The sequence below is a fragment of the Cladosporium halotolerans genome, assembly GCF_011745625.1.
Source record: "Cladosporium halotolerans strain TM138-S3 chromosome Unknown Sca52, whole genome shotgun sequence".
NCBI classification, from domain to species: Eukaryota; Fungi; Ascomycota; class Dothideomycetes; order Cladosporiales; family Cladosporiaceae; genus Cladosporium; species Cladosporium halotolerans.
In genome coordinates, this window is record NW_027191503.1 from 66,210 (window position 1) to 77,675 (window position 11,466).

Genomic DNA, 11,466 nt, shown 5'->3' on the forward strand with positions numbered 1-11,466 from the left:
GGATCACGCAGCGGTCGTCTCCCCTGCCGCCAGCGCCATGAGCCTTTCGACAAGGGATGTTCGGCAAACACGGGACTGGCGCTTGACGCCATCATCAGCAGGTAGTGACTGGACCGTGGGTGTCTCTCCTTCCGCAGGAGCGTCTATTTCAATCATCCACCATCCTGAAGCTGGCCTAAGACAATCCAGCAGCTGGCTCTCGCCTTCTTCAAGGTCCGCAACGCTACTTGTGGCTTGGATCCCAACCGAGCCAGCGACCATTTTGGTATGGTAGATCTGGCCATTGTCGTTCACTGTAACCGGAACAGAGGCCGCGCCGGACGGTATGTTGTTGGTGTCGACTCGATGGTAGAAGATGCCATCAAGCTCGCATCCAGCTGCCCGTCCCTGGAAGCACTGCAAGCTGACCGGCGGTTGGGCGCATCCTTTATACAGACTCCTTCCTTTCTCGTTCCAAAAGCAGAACGCTGTGATCCACCCTGAGAGATAAAAGGGTCCACTACCTCCAGTCTCATGGGCGATCTTGCCCCAGAAATCCTTCACAGCTGACGAGGCTGGATGATCGAACGTTTCGATGAAGTGGCCCACGATCGGCTTCAGCAGTTCTCCAAATTGCTCCGGCTCCTTCCCCAAGTATTTGAGTTTCTCCAGTCGAGTTTGGATTTCGACCCAATCCTCGCGTTCGCCAAGTAGGGTAACGGACGGGATACCACAGGACAACGTCATCTTGTACGAGAAATACTCCTGCATCGCCCCCATCATCATGATGGCAAAGACGACTCGGTCCGTCTCTGTCGTCGTGCTGAAGCTGGGCATGATCCAAGCTCTGAGGTCTGGGTCCACGACGTTCTTCTGGATTTCTCCAGTCATGCGTTGAGCCATCACACCAAAATCGGCGGAGTGCAGGCTTCCTATATCCATGACTTCAAGCTCCTTCTGTCCTTCGTGCGACACGAAGAAGTGTCGCAGCTCTTCTGCGTGCGCATTGACAAAGTATCCTGTCTGGCAAAGAATCGCAGACCAAACGTCGTCCGGCCTGAGTGTGAGGTGATGATGGCGGCTGTATGCATGATACGCAGCATACACAAGACCGTTCTCGGAGGGCGAGATATGGTTCTGTTCCAAGAAGCTGCGTGAGAACGAACTCTGGACGATGCCCTTGCTTGCTTCGAAATGCTGTGGACAAGATCCTTTGAGCAAGTCCTTCTCCGATTCGGCTTTGGAGTTCCTCCAAGCATCAGCTGGGCGGTTGGCAACCGCTATCGTGACAGGCATCTTCAATCTTTTATCACTACAGGGTGCAAGGAAATGGGTGTGCGATTGATGCTCTTTTGTAGAAGATGAAACCGGTGAAGAGATCAGTTGAGCCAAGATTCGAGCAGACTGATCACCGCAACGGCCAAGGAATGGTTGATGCTCTTTGGTAGAAACGGAAACCGGTGAACAGCTCGCCACCAGCTGAAAGAGGATTTGTGCGGGGCTGTGCAGCCGATTCGACGTATGCGCTATACCGTGACACATGTTCAAATACTTTCTCCAACCCTCAATTGTATGACTCTTCGCAAAGATATCCCCAAAAGTGAGTGGCCAGTTTTAAAGTTAGCGGAAATGTTATCGTAGACGAGATCGGTATCCGTTTCACAGATGTTAGATCCGAAAGATCATGATCACTTAGTCAGTCACCTGTAGCGGGCGAGTGTTATATACAGTGTAATGCATTTTGACATCAAATCAGACAGAAGTTTTAGTGGCAAGCTCTCTGCGGACGCGCAAGAATGCTACCTCCAAGGGGTGATGCTATATCAGGAACATTCCACCCTTCGTGTATAGGGATGAGACGACGTTGCTCACTTGACGTTCCACCCGATTCTCACCTCTGGCTTCTCCGGCCAACAGCGTTTTCGTCCTACTCGAGAAGTGTCCGTTGTGACCTACGGTGAAGCCTCCCAATCGTCCAGCAAGTCAATAGCAACGAAAGGGTCAAAATGGTCACTGCCAATGCTACTCCGGCTACACTGGTCATCAAGAGCCCGGTGATATCTAGATACTTTGTTTGCATTGGTGAAGGGAACGCAGCGCCCGCCTCTAAGAGCCGAAACTTGCCGCTAAGATGGTTCGTGGGAGGGATATCGGTTGTGAGCCTCAGACGGAAAAAGGTGTCTGTCTCAATGTCGGTCAGGATTGTCCAGCGGTAGAGCATTACACCGACGAAGTCATATTTGCACAAGGTGTCGAGTCGCGAGATGGCCATCGAGTAGTTGCCCTGTTCACCGAATGGCGCGCCGCCTTTCCAGAATGCAGAAGAATTGGTGGGTGCTGTGGTCTCCTGTAAACATGCTTGCGCGACGATACGTCGATGGGAAGGGGGACGGACGCATTATTTCACGCAATATCTTTGAAGTGTCATCGTCTCCGACAATCTCGATAGAAAATTGCGCGGAATTGTTGAAAGGCCGTTCGAACGGATGACCTGGCTGCGGTTCAGCTTGAGGGTTGCCTTTGAAAGAGATCCATGAGCTCTCTACCATGCTTCCAGGTTCGTAGTTTTCCGAGCTCAATGACCCCTGGCACCGTAAAAGTGCCTGGCTCAGCGGATTGGATGTCGAAGTAGCCGACGTTGCCATTTGGATCCAGAAATGGGAGGTTGCACTTGTCCGCGATATCGATTGATAACTGTGAAGATGACATGACTGTTCTGATCAGAAGCAAAAAGGAGCTCCTGCGGGCGATGTCGGACTGTGTGTAGATGTCAAGTGAATGACAAGAAGCCCTGCAGCGAGATGCATACCTGCTGCTATGCGAAGCGGCGAGCTGAGCAAAATAATTAACGACTCACGAATGCAGGGTGCAACCCCGGCGCATCTTGATTGCCTGATCCTGGCGGCAAGCTGGTTCCCCTACCCGCCAATCTCGCGTAAACGCGCGGCTACAGAGGTGACCAACAGATGAAGAGCGGCGTCCTAGCTTGCATTCGGGCACCTGTCCGCCAGTTACAAAAAGTCGGCGGTAACCCCTCTTGACGATGAATGTCACGTGATAGCTCTCAGTCACGCTCATAGTCTTATTTCAAGTGACTCAAGCAGAAGCACGTGCGCTCAGCTCTCGAACGAAGTGAAGCAGCGCTAGTCTCCTGCCTCGCAGCCTCAGGCCTGTGCCAAGCCCCGCGCTGCGGTCGCCGCGCGACGCCAGTATAAATTCCAGCTCCCAGCTCCGATCTATTCCTCCTTTCTTTCTTCATACTTACCTTGCGACGTCGGGAGCGATCACGAAGGCTCCTTAGGCTAGCAGAGTTTCCTGCATTGCACAGCGCGGCGAGACTCTGTTACAAGTTGGTTTCGGCCACCTTGGTCGTGCAATTTTTGATGTCCACCTCATGCGAAAGCAAGCACTTTCATCAGATCGTTCATGGTCTCATCGACCATGGGCCTGGAGAAGGTTGTATAGATAGTCTTCCTCAGATGTGTGAGTAGGCGCACATAGGTAGGGAGAAGAAAAAGTGATGGTGTTCCTGCGAGTACACGACTTGTGTTTATGTACCTCTTCTGTCGAAGGATTGCGTGACTACGATGGTGATGCTGTCTTACTGATCCATACTCGCTATCTCCCAATATTGAACCCGCATCAGTATCTAATCATCAGAAGCTGCTGCATAGCACAACTATAATGCGGTAAGGCAAGAACTCCATCATTGTTGATCACGCTTTCCACAGGCACAACATCGCTCCAATTCTCGAGACCCTCGAAGCTTATCACTTCTCCACCGTAAACAAACCCTATCCTCACCAACATCACCGCCGCCATGCTCTCCCTCCCCCTCATACCACCGCAAGACGACCACTCCACCTTACTAGGCAGCTCATGGCGCCCACGCGCCGACTCTCCACCACCCTCAAACCCCCAAACCGCCGCGCAACATCCACAACAGCACCGTCAAAACCGCCAGCTCCGGGATGAAGAAAAACGCCAACAGCAAGCGCGAAGCCCGCTGGCGCTGCTCGCCGCTGACGAAGCCGCCATAGCGCAGCGCAAGGCCGCGATCCGCAACTTCGGCGCGTACTGGATCCGGCCGCCGGGCATCCCCAAGACGCTACAGGCCATGAACGAGGAGGAGCAGGAGCGCCGCGAGCAGGAGGAGATCGAGCGTCGCGAGCGCGGCATGCTGGACATGCAGGCTCAGCAGCAGCTGGCGGAGGCGCAGCAGCGGGGCGCCGAGGCCATGGCTGAGCAGGAGGACCCCGAGGCGCCGGAGGAGAGGGATCTGGATGATGATATCCCCGAGGCGGAGATCACGGGCGATGTTACGGGTGATATTACGGGGGTCACGGATGACGTTACGGCGGAAGATACGTTTAATGAGGAGAGTATGATGGAGGGCAGCATGCTGCAGCAAGAGCAGTACGCTGAGATGGAGGAGGCGGAGCTCACTGGCATTGCCCAGGAAGAGGAGGATCTGGGGATTGAGGGGGACGAGGAAGAAGAGAGGGACTTGGACGATGATGTGCCGGACGCAGGCAGCTATCAGCATACGGACACTGAGGAGGAGGACTCGAGTTCGAGTTCGGAGGAAGAGAGCTCTGAAGTGCAGGACTCTTTCGCGCAGCAAAGTGCAAGGCGGTCGGCGAGAGTTTCGGCACAGCGGCAGCAACAACAACAGCAGCAGCAGCTTTCCATGCAGACTCCGGTAATGGGAAGCCTACAGGAGAGGATGAGAGCACAGGTTGGTGCCGCGGACAGTCTACCCAGGAGTCCAGGGAGTGTCAATCTCTCGAGCTCGATTCTGGAGAGCTCTTTCATCGGCAGCAGCCCTATGATGCAACGCGGAAACCAAGGACCACGGGCAAGAGGTAGAGCGAACAGACGTGGGAGGCTGAGTTGAGATACCCATGATACGCAAAACTACCAGCAGCTGCTTGACACGATTCGATGACGATCAATACGACCGAAAGAGGGCATTATTCAGCTCATAGACGCCCTGCAGAAGGCGCATCACCAACAGGCTTTGTGCTTATTCATTCGAGTGTGACATCCTCGCGTATCTCCACTTGCGATACGCTCCTCACGCTAGACAGATCTGCTTGTCGGACTATGCTTGTTTCTCGTCGACGGAACGCGACCATGGCCCCGCATTGCCGGATGGTGAGGTGCCGGCAGCACGTCGGTCCCTGCGATGTCCCCACGACAAATTCGGAGGGGAGATCGGCACTGACAATTGTTTTCATTGATCTGCGTCGATAATGATCGACCGGGTAGACATCGCATCGTCGCCAACGAGTGAGGTCCATTTTGAGTCAATGCCTTCTACGAATCTCCACACTATGATTTCTGTTGCCAGGTTCAGGGGTAGCATGACGATCTTCCGTCCACCAAGCGTCTGCGCTTCGCGGGCTGGCTGATGAGGCTGGAACTTCTGGAGAAGTACGATCCAACTGCATGAAAGTATGCCAAAGCGTACCCACCAACAGTACAAGCAACCTCACACGTTTTTCAAAAGCTGTAGCCTCGACCGTAATGATTTTGATTCGTACTTTACAGCGATTTGACTCTCACACATGAGTCGGGAGCCTTTCGCCTTAGATTCGGGTCTCGAGTCATTCAATACGCTACCACCACTCAAATGGGGTAGTGGTGCACCTATCATCTCAAACTCGACGCTGCCAACGGTCGCCGAGACTATGTGAAATAGCTTAGTGTGAAGAAGCATGGTTGGAAAAGCGTACATATACACAGGTTTCGTCGGCGTCCCTAGGGTTTCGAGAGGTAGGGCTCCCTTCGCTAACCCTTGTCGCTCATTACCCACGCTCTCTATACATAATGTTGTTTTCTCTGATTGTGTGCTTTCTAAGTGCCAAGGTCCTTTCTGCTCCGCTGCTCGATGGCAACCTGAATGTCTCGTTGCTCGAAGGTCCGTCAGTCACCATCGATGACGGCACCATCAAAGGCGCTTCGTTCCTGGGCGTGGACTCTTTCAAAGGCATTCCCTTCGCTCAGCCCCCGATTGGAAACCTTCGCCTGAAGCCACCACAGCCCCTCAACTCTTCCTATGGCAAGATCGAAGCCGTAGGTATACCAGCAGCCTGCCCTCAATTCTACACACAGGTCCAGTCTGAGAACTTGCTCTCCAATGTGCTCGGGACGCTGTTGAACACTCCTCTTTTGCAACAGGTCACAAGCCAGGATGAGGATTGTCTGACGCTCGATGTGCAGCGTCCTTCCGGCGTTGATTCTTCGTCGAAACTTCCTGTTTTAGTTTGGATCTATGGTGGTGGATTCGAGTTCGGTGCTACCCAGCTGTACGATGGCGCGAGCATTGTTCAAAGATCGAAGACGAACGATGAGCCGATCGTCTACGTGGCCATCAACTACAGGTATGGATCGCTAGATTTATATGTACAATCGCATCCAGACACTGACGCTTCTCGACAGACTTGGTGCCCACGGTTTCCTTGCCGGCGAGGAGCTGACAGCCGAAGGATCGACCAACCTGGGTCTTCGTGATCAACGCCTAGCACTCCAGTGGGTGGCTGATAACATAGATTCTTTTGGCGGAGATCCGGATAAGGTCACAATCTGGGGCGAGTCCGCGGGAGCCATCTCTGTGATGGACCACACCATCATCAACGGCGGCGACAACACATACAAGGGCAAGCCCCTATTCCGCGCTGGAATCATGAACTCGGGCTCTGTCCTGCCATCACAGCCAGTGACCGCTCCAAAGGCACAAGCCATCTACGACAGAGTCGTCGAGAACGCTGGTTGCACGGGTCAAGACTCTCTTTCTTGCCTGCGAGGTCTCAGCTCGAACGACTTTTTGAGAGCATCGACTTCAGTCCCCGGCCTGTTTGGATACCATTCCCTCGACCTCTCCTACCTGCCTCGCCCAGACACGAACGACAACTTCTTCCCCGAATCTGCCGAAGTCCCCTTGAAAGAAGGCAGATACTTCAAGATGCCCATCATCATCGGCGATCAGGAAGACGAAGGCACTCTCTTCAGTCTTGCCCCGCTCAACCTCACCACCGACGACGACCTCGCCACCTACCTGACCACCTTCTTCGACTCCGACGCGAGCCAATCCGCCGCCGACAAAGCAAAGGTCGAAATGCTGCTCGCCAAGTATCCAAACGAGCCGCTGAAGGGCCAGCCTGCCGGCTCGCCCTTCAACACCGGTGCGCTCAACAATGTCTACCCGCAGTTCAAGCGCCTCGCGGCCTTCCTCGGCGACGTCCCCTTCACGATTGCGCGCCGCGTCTACCTCGAACATGTTGCTTCAGAGATGCCCGCGTGGTCGTCCATCGCCACGTACCTCCACGACACGCCTGTGCTGGGCACGTTCCACGCCAGCGACCTGCTGTACAGCTTCGGCATCTTGCCCGGCTTGTTGTTACCCACACGCACGACTCAGAACTACTACCTCAATTTCGTCAACCATTTGAACCCGAACAAGGGGACGCAGGAGTCGTACTTGGTCGAATGGCCGCAGTGGGAGAGCGAGTCGAGGCAGGTGGCGGAGTTTGGCGCGCTAGAGAACGGGCTGCTGAACGACACGTTCAGGCAGGGTGCGGCGGACGTTCTGGCCGAGAATCTGTCAGGGTACAGGATTTGAAGAGCCAGTGCTTTTGGAGAGTATGTCGGAGGGAGAAGTACGCTGGTGGCATTGTCCATGTAGATTGCTGATCTATAAGGTACGCATAGACGGAGACTGGGGAGACTTGAGGAGGAAGCGAGGCTCGTGCTGTGTTCGCGATATATGGTTTTTATAGCTCGAAATAGGAACGCTGATGCAGTGGACCTGGCTCAAGTCAGTATGGCATGTGTCGTGTAATTTGAGATGCAAATGACAACATAACTTCTCCTCTGCACATTATCGGGTTCTCGCTCAATAAGTGAGGTACTCCGATGACTTATGTTCGGGGTCCGCGAGAGCTTGGACATGATATAAGGTTTCTCTGGCAGAGCATACGTGTCGTCAAATCCGACTGTCGAGCAGGCAAGCATAACGTATACGTCGTCGTACTTGCTGAACTGTATAGTTTACATCCGGTCTCATGCTCTTACAGACGCGCCATTAAACGCCGCGCGATGCTGCATTCCCATTTCCCATCCGGCATTTTCATCAGCCTCGCGATCATGAATCATCAACCTCCATGCCCTCTCCGCCTGCAGCCGGCTCCTGTTCCTTGTTCTCGAATGTCGTCTCCAGGAACTCGGCGATGTCCTGGCCCTCATAGAGCTTGAAGTCCTCGCCGATCCCGCTAATGCCCAAGCTCGTATTGTCGACCGTCAGCTCCTTGTCCTGTGCCAGGCTCTCCTTCAGCGAGCGCAGCGCGTGCCGGATCAGCTCCTCGCGCGAGCTGCCCTCGAACTCGTCCAGATTCCGCTCCAGGTAAGTCCGCGCCATCTGGCTGCGCGCGCCGATGCCGCACGCCACCATCTCCTGCGTCACGCCGCTGGGCTGGAACTCGAACAGATGGGGGCCCCGCGCGTCCACGCCGGCGATCAGCAGGCCTACACCGTAAGGTCGGCGTCCGTACTGCTGCGTGTTGGTCTGCGCGCGGTCGGCAATGCGCGAAGTGATGTCGGAGAGGAGGATGGGGCGGTCGTATGTCAGGCGCGAGGAGAGGGATTGCTGGCGCATGAAGTTGGAGAGGACGCGGGCGTCGGAGGCGAGACCGGCGAGGGCAACGCCATAGTGCGTGTCGATGGGGATGACTTTCTTCTGGTAGGATGAGAGTTCTTCTGCGTTACGCTGCGAATGGGTGTCAGAAGGGCGAGCTGGTGTGGAGGTGTGATCGATGGTTGGATTACCTTTATGGCGGCGAGGACGGCGTGGGTTTTGCTGACGATGCCGACGACGACAGAACCCTGCTTCACAGCTTCTTGTGCATATTCGACCTGGAAGATACGGCCTTGAGGGGAGCTACGTTGGTTGTCAGTCGCTAATTCGAAGAGTTTAGTCGAATACAAAGGCGGGCTCACAATGTGACGGAGTCGTTGTCGTAGTTGTTTCTGAACATCTTGCCAGATGAGTTGTATCAAGGCTTTGTGACTGGGGGTATCTGCAAAAGGAACAACAAAGCCAGATGAAGGAGTCGTGTGGGTGTGGGTGCGGTGGTGGTGTTTGTAATGGAGGTGCTCTGGGCTTCTGTGCTCGTCCAGGCGGCCAGTCGACGCGAATGATGAGGTCGCTCCAAACGCCGCAGCCAGCACTGCAGGCCCAAGCTCCGACTCGACGGCCACTGCCGCTGCTGCTCTCCAGCCTCGCGCCCGCTTGCGCCGACGTCAAGGCCGCAGCTCGCGCGACCAACATCGCTGTACGTTCACTTACGACCACCCGCCGACTGCGACAAGTGCAACACCAATTCCACAGCCTCAGACAGTCGCAAACATGGCCGGCGTCAAGACGATCATCGTCCTCTCCTTCGTACGCGCCAACGCTCATTGCCGCCTATCGCAACCTCGCTGACCCGGTATAACCACTCTAGATCCTGGCCATCGGCTTCATCCTCGTCATCCTCTCCTCCGCCCTCTATCACAACTACCTTACCCTCCTCGTTGTCGCAACATATGTCCTTGCTCCCGTGCCCAACTGGATATGCAGCAAAGCCCAGAACAACGATGATTTTATGGATTCGGGAAGCAGCAGCGTGGTGGAATTGGGACGGTTCTTGACAGGCTTCTTCGTGGTAATGGGAATAGGTACGTGGGATTGTATCTCTTGCACAAAAGGGGCTTGAGGCCCTGGCTACGGATGCGCAATATCAGAAGGATTCTACATCGCGATCGGTTCACTAACCCCACTATCACAGCACTCCCAGTCGTACTGGCGCACACCGAACAGATTAGGATCGAGGCCATGGTCATGAGTATTGTCGGCGGTCTGCTCATCTACAGCACGATCATAAGCTTCACCATGTTCTTCCGAGAACAAGAGGAATTCTGATTCTGTACCTCCAAAGCGCCTCGGGTTTGAATCATCTCGAACGTTTCGGACCTAATCTGGTGCACCCGATGTCATCTGCAAGATTAGAAGCATTTTGTACAGCTATTCAATTTCGTTGTTCTCGTTCACTATCCAATTCTAGCCCAAGCTGGGTTTAAGGAGGCAACAAGGCTTTCAACTGTTCAGCGTCGATCTGCTCTGATCCATCTCGCTCGTCGCGATCCAGCGATACCCAACGCAATGGCAGGCAGCTCGCAAACTTTCAAACACGCTCTACCTCCAGCAAACCCTCCAGCAGGCCCACTCCGTACCCACTCCATCGTCCTCAACCCCCTCTCTCCTCATCACTCGACGAACTCTCGCTCCCATCCCCACCACCCTCCCCGTCCGTCTCATACTCATCCCCACTCGCGCTCTCCTCGTCCCCAGTCTCCGACCCACACCTCCCCTCCCTCGCCTCATTAACCCAAATCTTCATCTTCTTCCCCACCTTAACCTCACACCTGCGATCCTCCTCCCTAACCGGCAAACACCAAAACTCCCCTGCAAAAGCCCCCTCCGCATTCTCATCCCCCACCCACGTAAAACACGGCCTCCCCAACGCCACACACTCCCCGCACGCAAAGAACCCTTCGTCGCCCTCGCGCCAGACCGTCCGGCGCTTCGCCAGCTTGCTCGAGACGCAGAGCCGGCGCCCGCGGCGTCTTCCCAGGTGCCTTGCAGGCGGCGGAGCAGGTGCCAGAAGGCGGACATGGCGCCCGCGAGGTCGGTGGAGGCGTGGAAGCTGCATTCGGTTTTGTCGGCGTTGGTATAGGAGATGATGAATTTGAATGTGAAGGGGGTGAATTCAGAGTATTGGGAGCGGGGGACGGGGGATTGGGTTGGTTCGCGGGAAGGGTTGGCGGCTTCGGACTCCAAAGTCGGGTTCGGGGTGGCGTTGGTCTCTTCGATGGCGCGAGGGGGGTTTTCTTGTTGTGGTGGAGACGCATCGGTTGCGGCGGGTCTGTAGGGGGTTCTGGGGTCTGGGTCAGGCTTGATGAGAATCGGTGGGGAGGTGCGCTGTTGTGTCTCAAGTCGCGTCTTCTTTGGAGCGGTCAAGCTTGAGTCGAGGCATTCGGGCTCCTCCTCGTTTGTGATCGAGGCGCGTTTGCGTTTCTGCCCAGCCGGGTGCTCTGGTCCCGCGAGAGTACGGGCAATGCCGTTCGGGTCGGGCTTCTCGACCTTGACCCTCAACTGTCTATACGCCTTGTAGGTCAGCATTTACTGGTCGATTTATCACGAAGATTTAAACTTACTCAGGAATCTCTTCGTCATCGTCGCTGCTATAATGAAATGCTGAGCGCCTGTTGGACGTTATTACTTGGCTACTGGAACCAAGGCTATTGAGTTGCCCCAACTCAAGTCTCAGCTGATCAACGCGCTCCTCAGCCTTCTCTAGTTCTTGCGCTATTTTCGCAGCGCGGCGACGATTGGTGGCGTTCATCTTGGCTCCGAACGACGGTGGGTGCGATCGTGGGATTGCTGAT

At 55.1% G+C, this 11,466-nt stretch overlaps 7 protein-coding genes across 7 annotated transcripts; 3 read left to right on the plus strand and 4 right to left on the minus strand.

Moving 5' to 3' along the window:
• Nucleotides 1–3: 3 nt before the first annotated feature.
• On the minus strand, nt 4–1,275 carry WHR41_08901 (uncharacterized protein; the record flags this gene model as incomplete). Its single annotated transcript, XM_069377505.1, has 1 exon — nt 4–1,275. The coding sequence occupies one exon, from the start codon at nt 1,273–1,275 to the stop codon at nt 4–6; it is 1,272 nt and encodes a 423-aa protein (XP_069225469.1).
• Nucleotides 1,276–1,906: 631 nt separating this feature from the next.
• WHR41_08902 (uncharacterized protein) lies at nt 1,907–3,103 on the minus strand (the record flags this gene model as incomplete). Its single annotated transcript, XM_069377506.1, has 3 exons — nt 2,526–3,103; nt 2,375–2,470; nt 1,907–2,316 (listed from the first exon to the last, which is right to left on the minus strand). Exons 1-3 carry the CDS (start codon nt 2,686–2,688, stop codon nt 1,907–1,909), a joined length of 669 nt encoding a protein of 222 aa, XP_069225468.1. The 5' UTR covers nt 2,689–3,103.
• A 696-nt stretch (nt 3,104–3,799) lies between these two features.
• On the plus strand, nt 3,800–4,876 carry WHR41_08903 (uncharacterized protein; the record flags this gene model as incomplete). The annotated part of the gene is made up of 1 exon (XM_069377507.1): nt 3,800–4,876. One exon carries the CDS (start codon nt 3,800–3,802, stop codon nt 4,874–4,876), a length of 1,077 nt encoding a protein of 358 aa, XP_069225467.1.
• A 935-nt stretch (nt 4,877–5,811) lies between these two features.
• On the plus strand, nt 5,812–7,603 carry WHR41_08904 (uncharacterized protein; the record flags this gene model as incomplete). The annotated part of the gene is made up of 2 exons (XM_069377508.1): nt 5,812–6,365; nt 6,424–7,603. 2 exons carry the CDS (start codon nt 5,812–5,814, stop codon nt 7,601–7,603), a joined length of 1,734 nt encoding a protein of 577 aa, XP_069225485.1.
• Nucleotides 7,604–7,931: 328 nt separating this feature from the next.
• Nucleotides 7,932–9,144, minus strand: WHR41_08905 (uncharacterized protein). The gene is made up of 3 exons (XM_069377509.1): nt 8,977–9,144; nt 8,806–8,917; nt 7,932–8,746 (listed from the first exon to the last, which is right to left on the minus strand). Exons 1-3 carry the CDS (start codon nt 9,012–9,014, stop codon nt 8,126–8,128), a joined length of 771 nt encoding a protein of 256 aa, XP_069225466.1. The 5' UTR covers nt 9,015–9,144; the 3' UTR covers nt 7,932–8,125.
• A 143-nt stretch (nt 9,145–9,287) lies between these two features.
• On the plus strand, nt 9,288–10,211 carry WHR41_08906 (uncharacterized protein). Its single transcript, XM_069377510.1, has 3 exons — nt 9,288–9,421; nt 9,483–9,696; nt 9,807–10,211. The coding sequence occupies exons 1-3, from the start codon at nt 9,386–9,388 to the stop codon at nt 9,938–9,940; spliced, it is 384 nt and encodes a 127-aa protein (XP_069225465.1). The 5' UTR covers nt 9,288–9,385; the 3' UTR covers nt 9,941–10,211.
• Nucleotides 10,043–11,423, minus strand: WHR41_08907 (uncharacterized protein; the record flags this gene model as incomplete). Its single annotated transcript, XM_069377511.1, has 3 exons — nt 10,043–10,068; nt 10,570–11,177; nt 11,236–11,423. 3 exons carry the CDS (start codon nt 11,421–11,423, stop codon nt 10,043–10,045), a joined length of 822 nt encoding a protein of 273 aa, XP_069225464.1.
• Between the last annotated feature and the right edge of the window lie 43 nt (nt 11,424–11,466).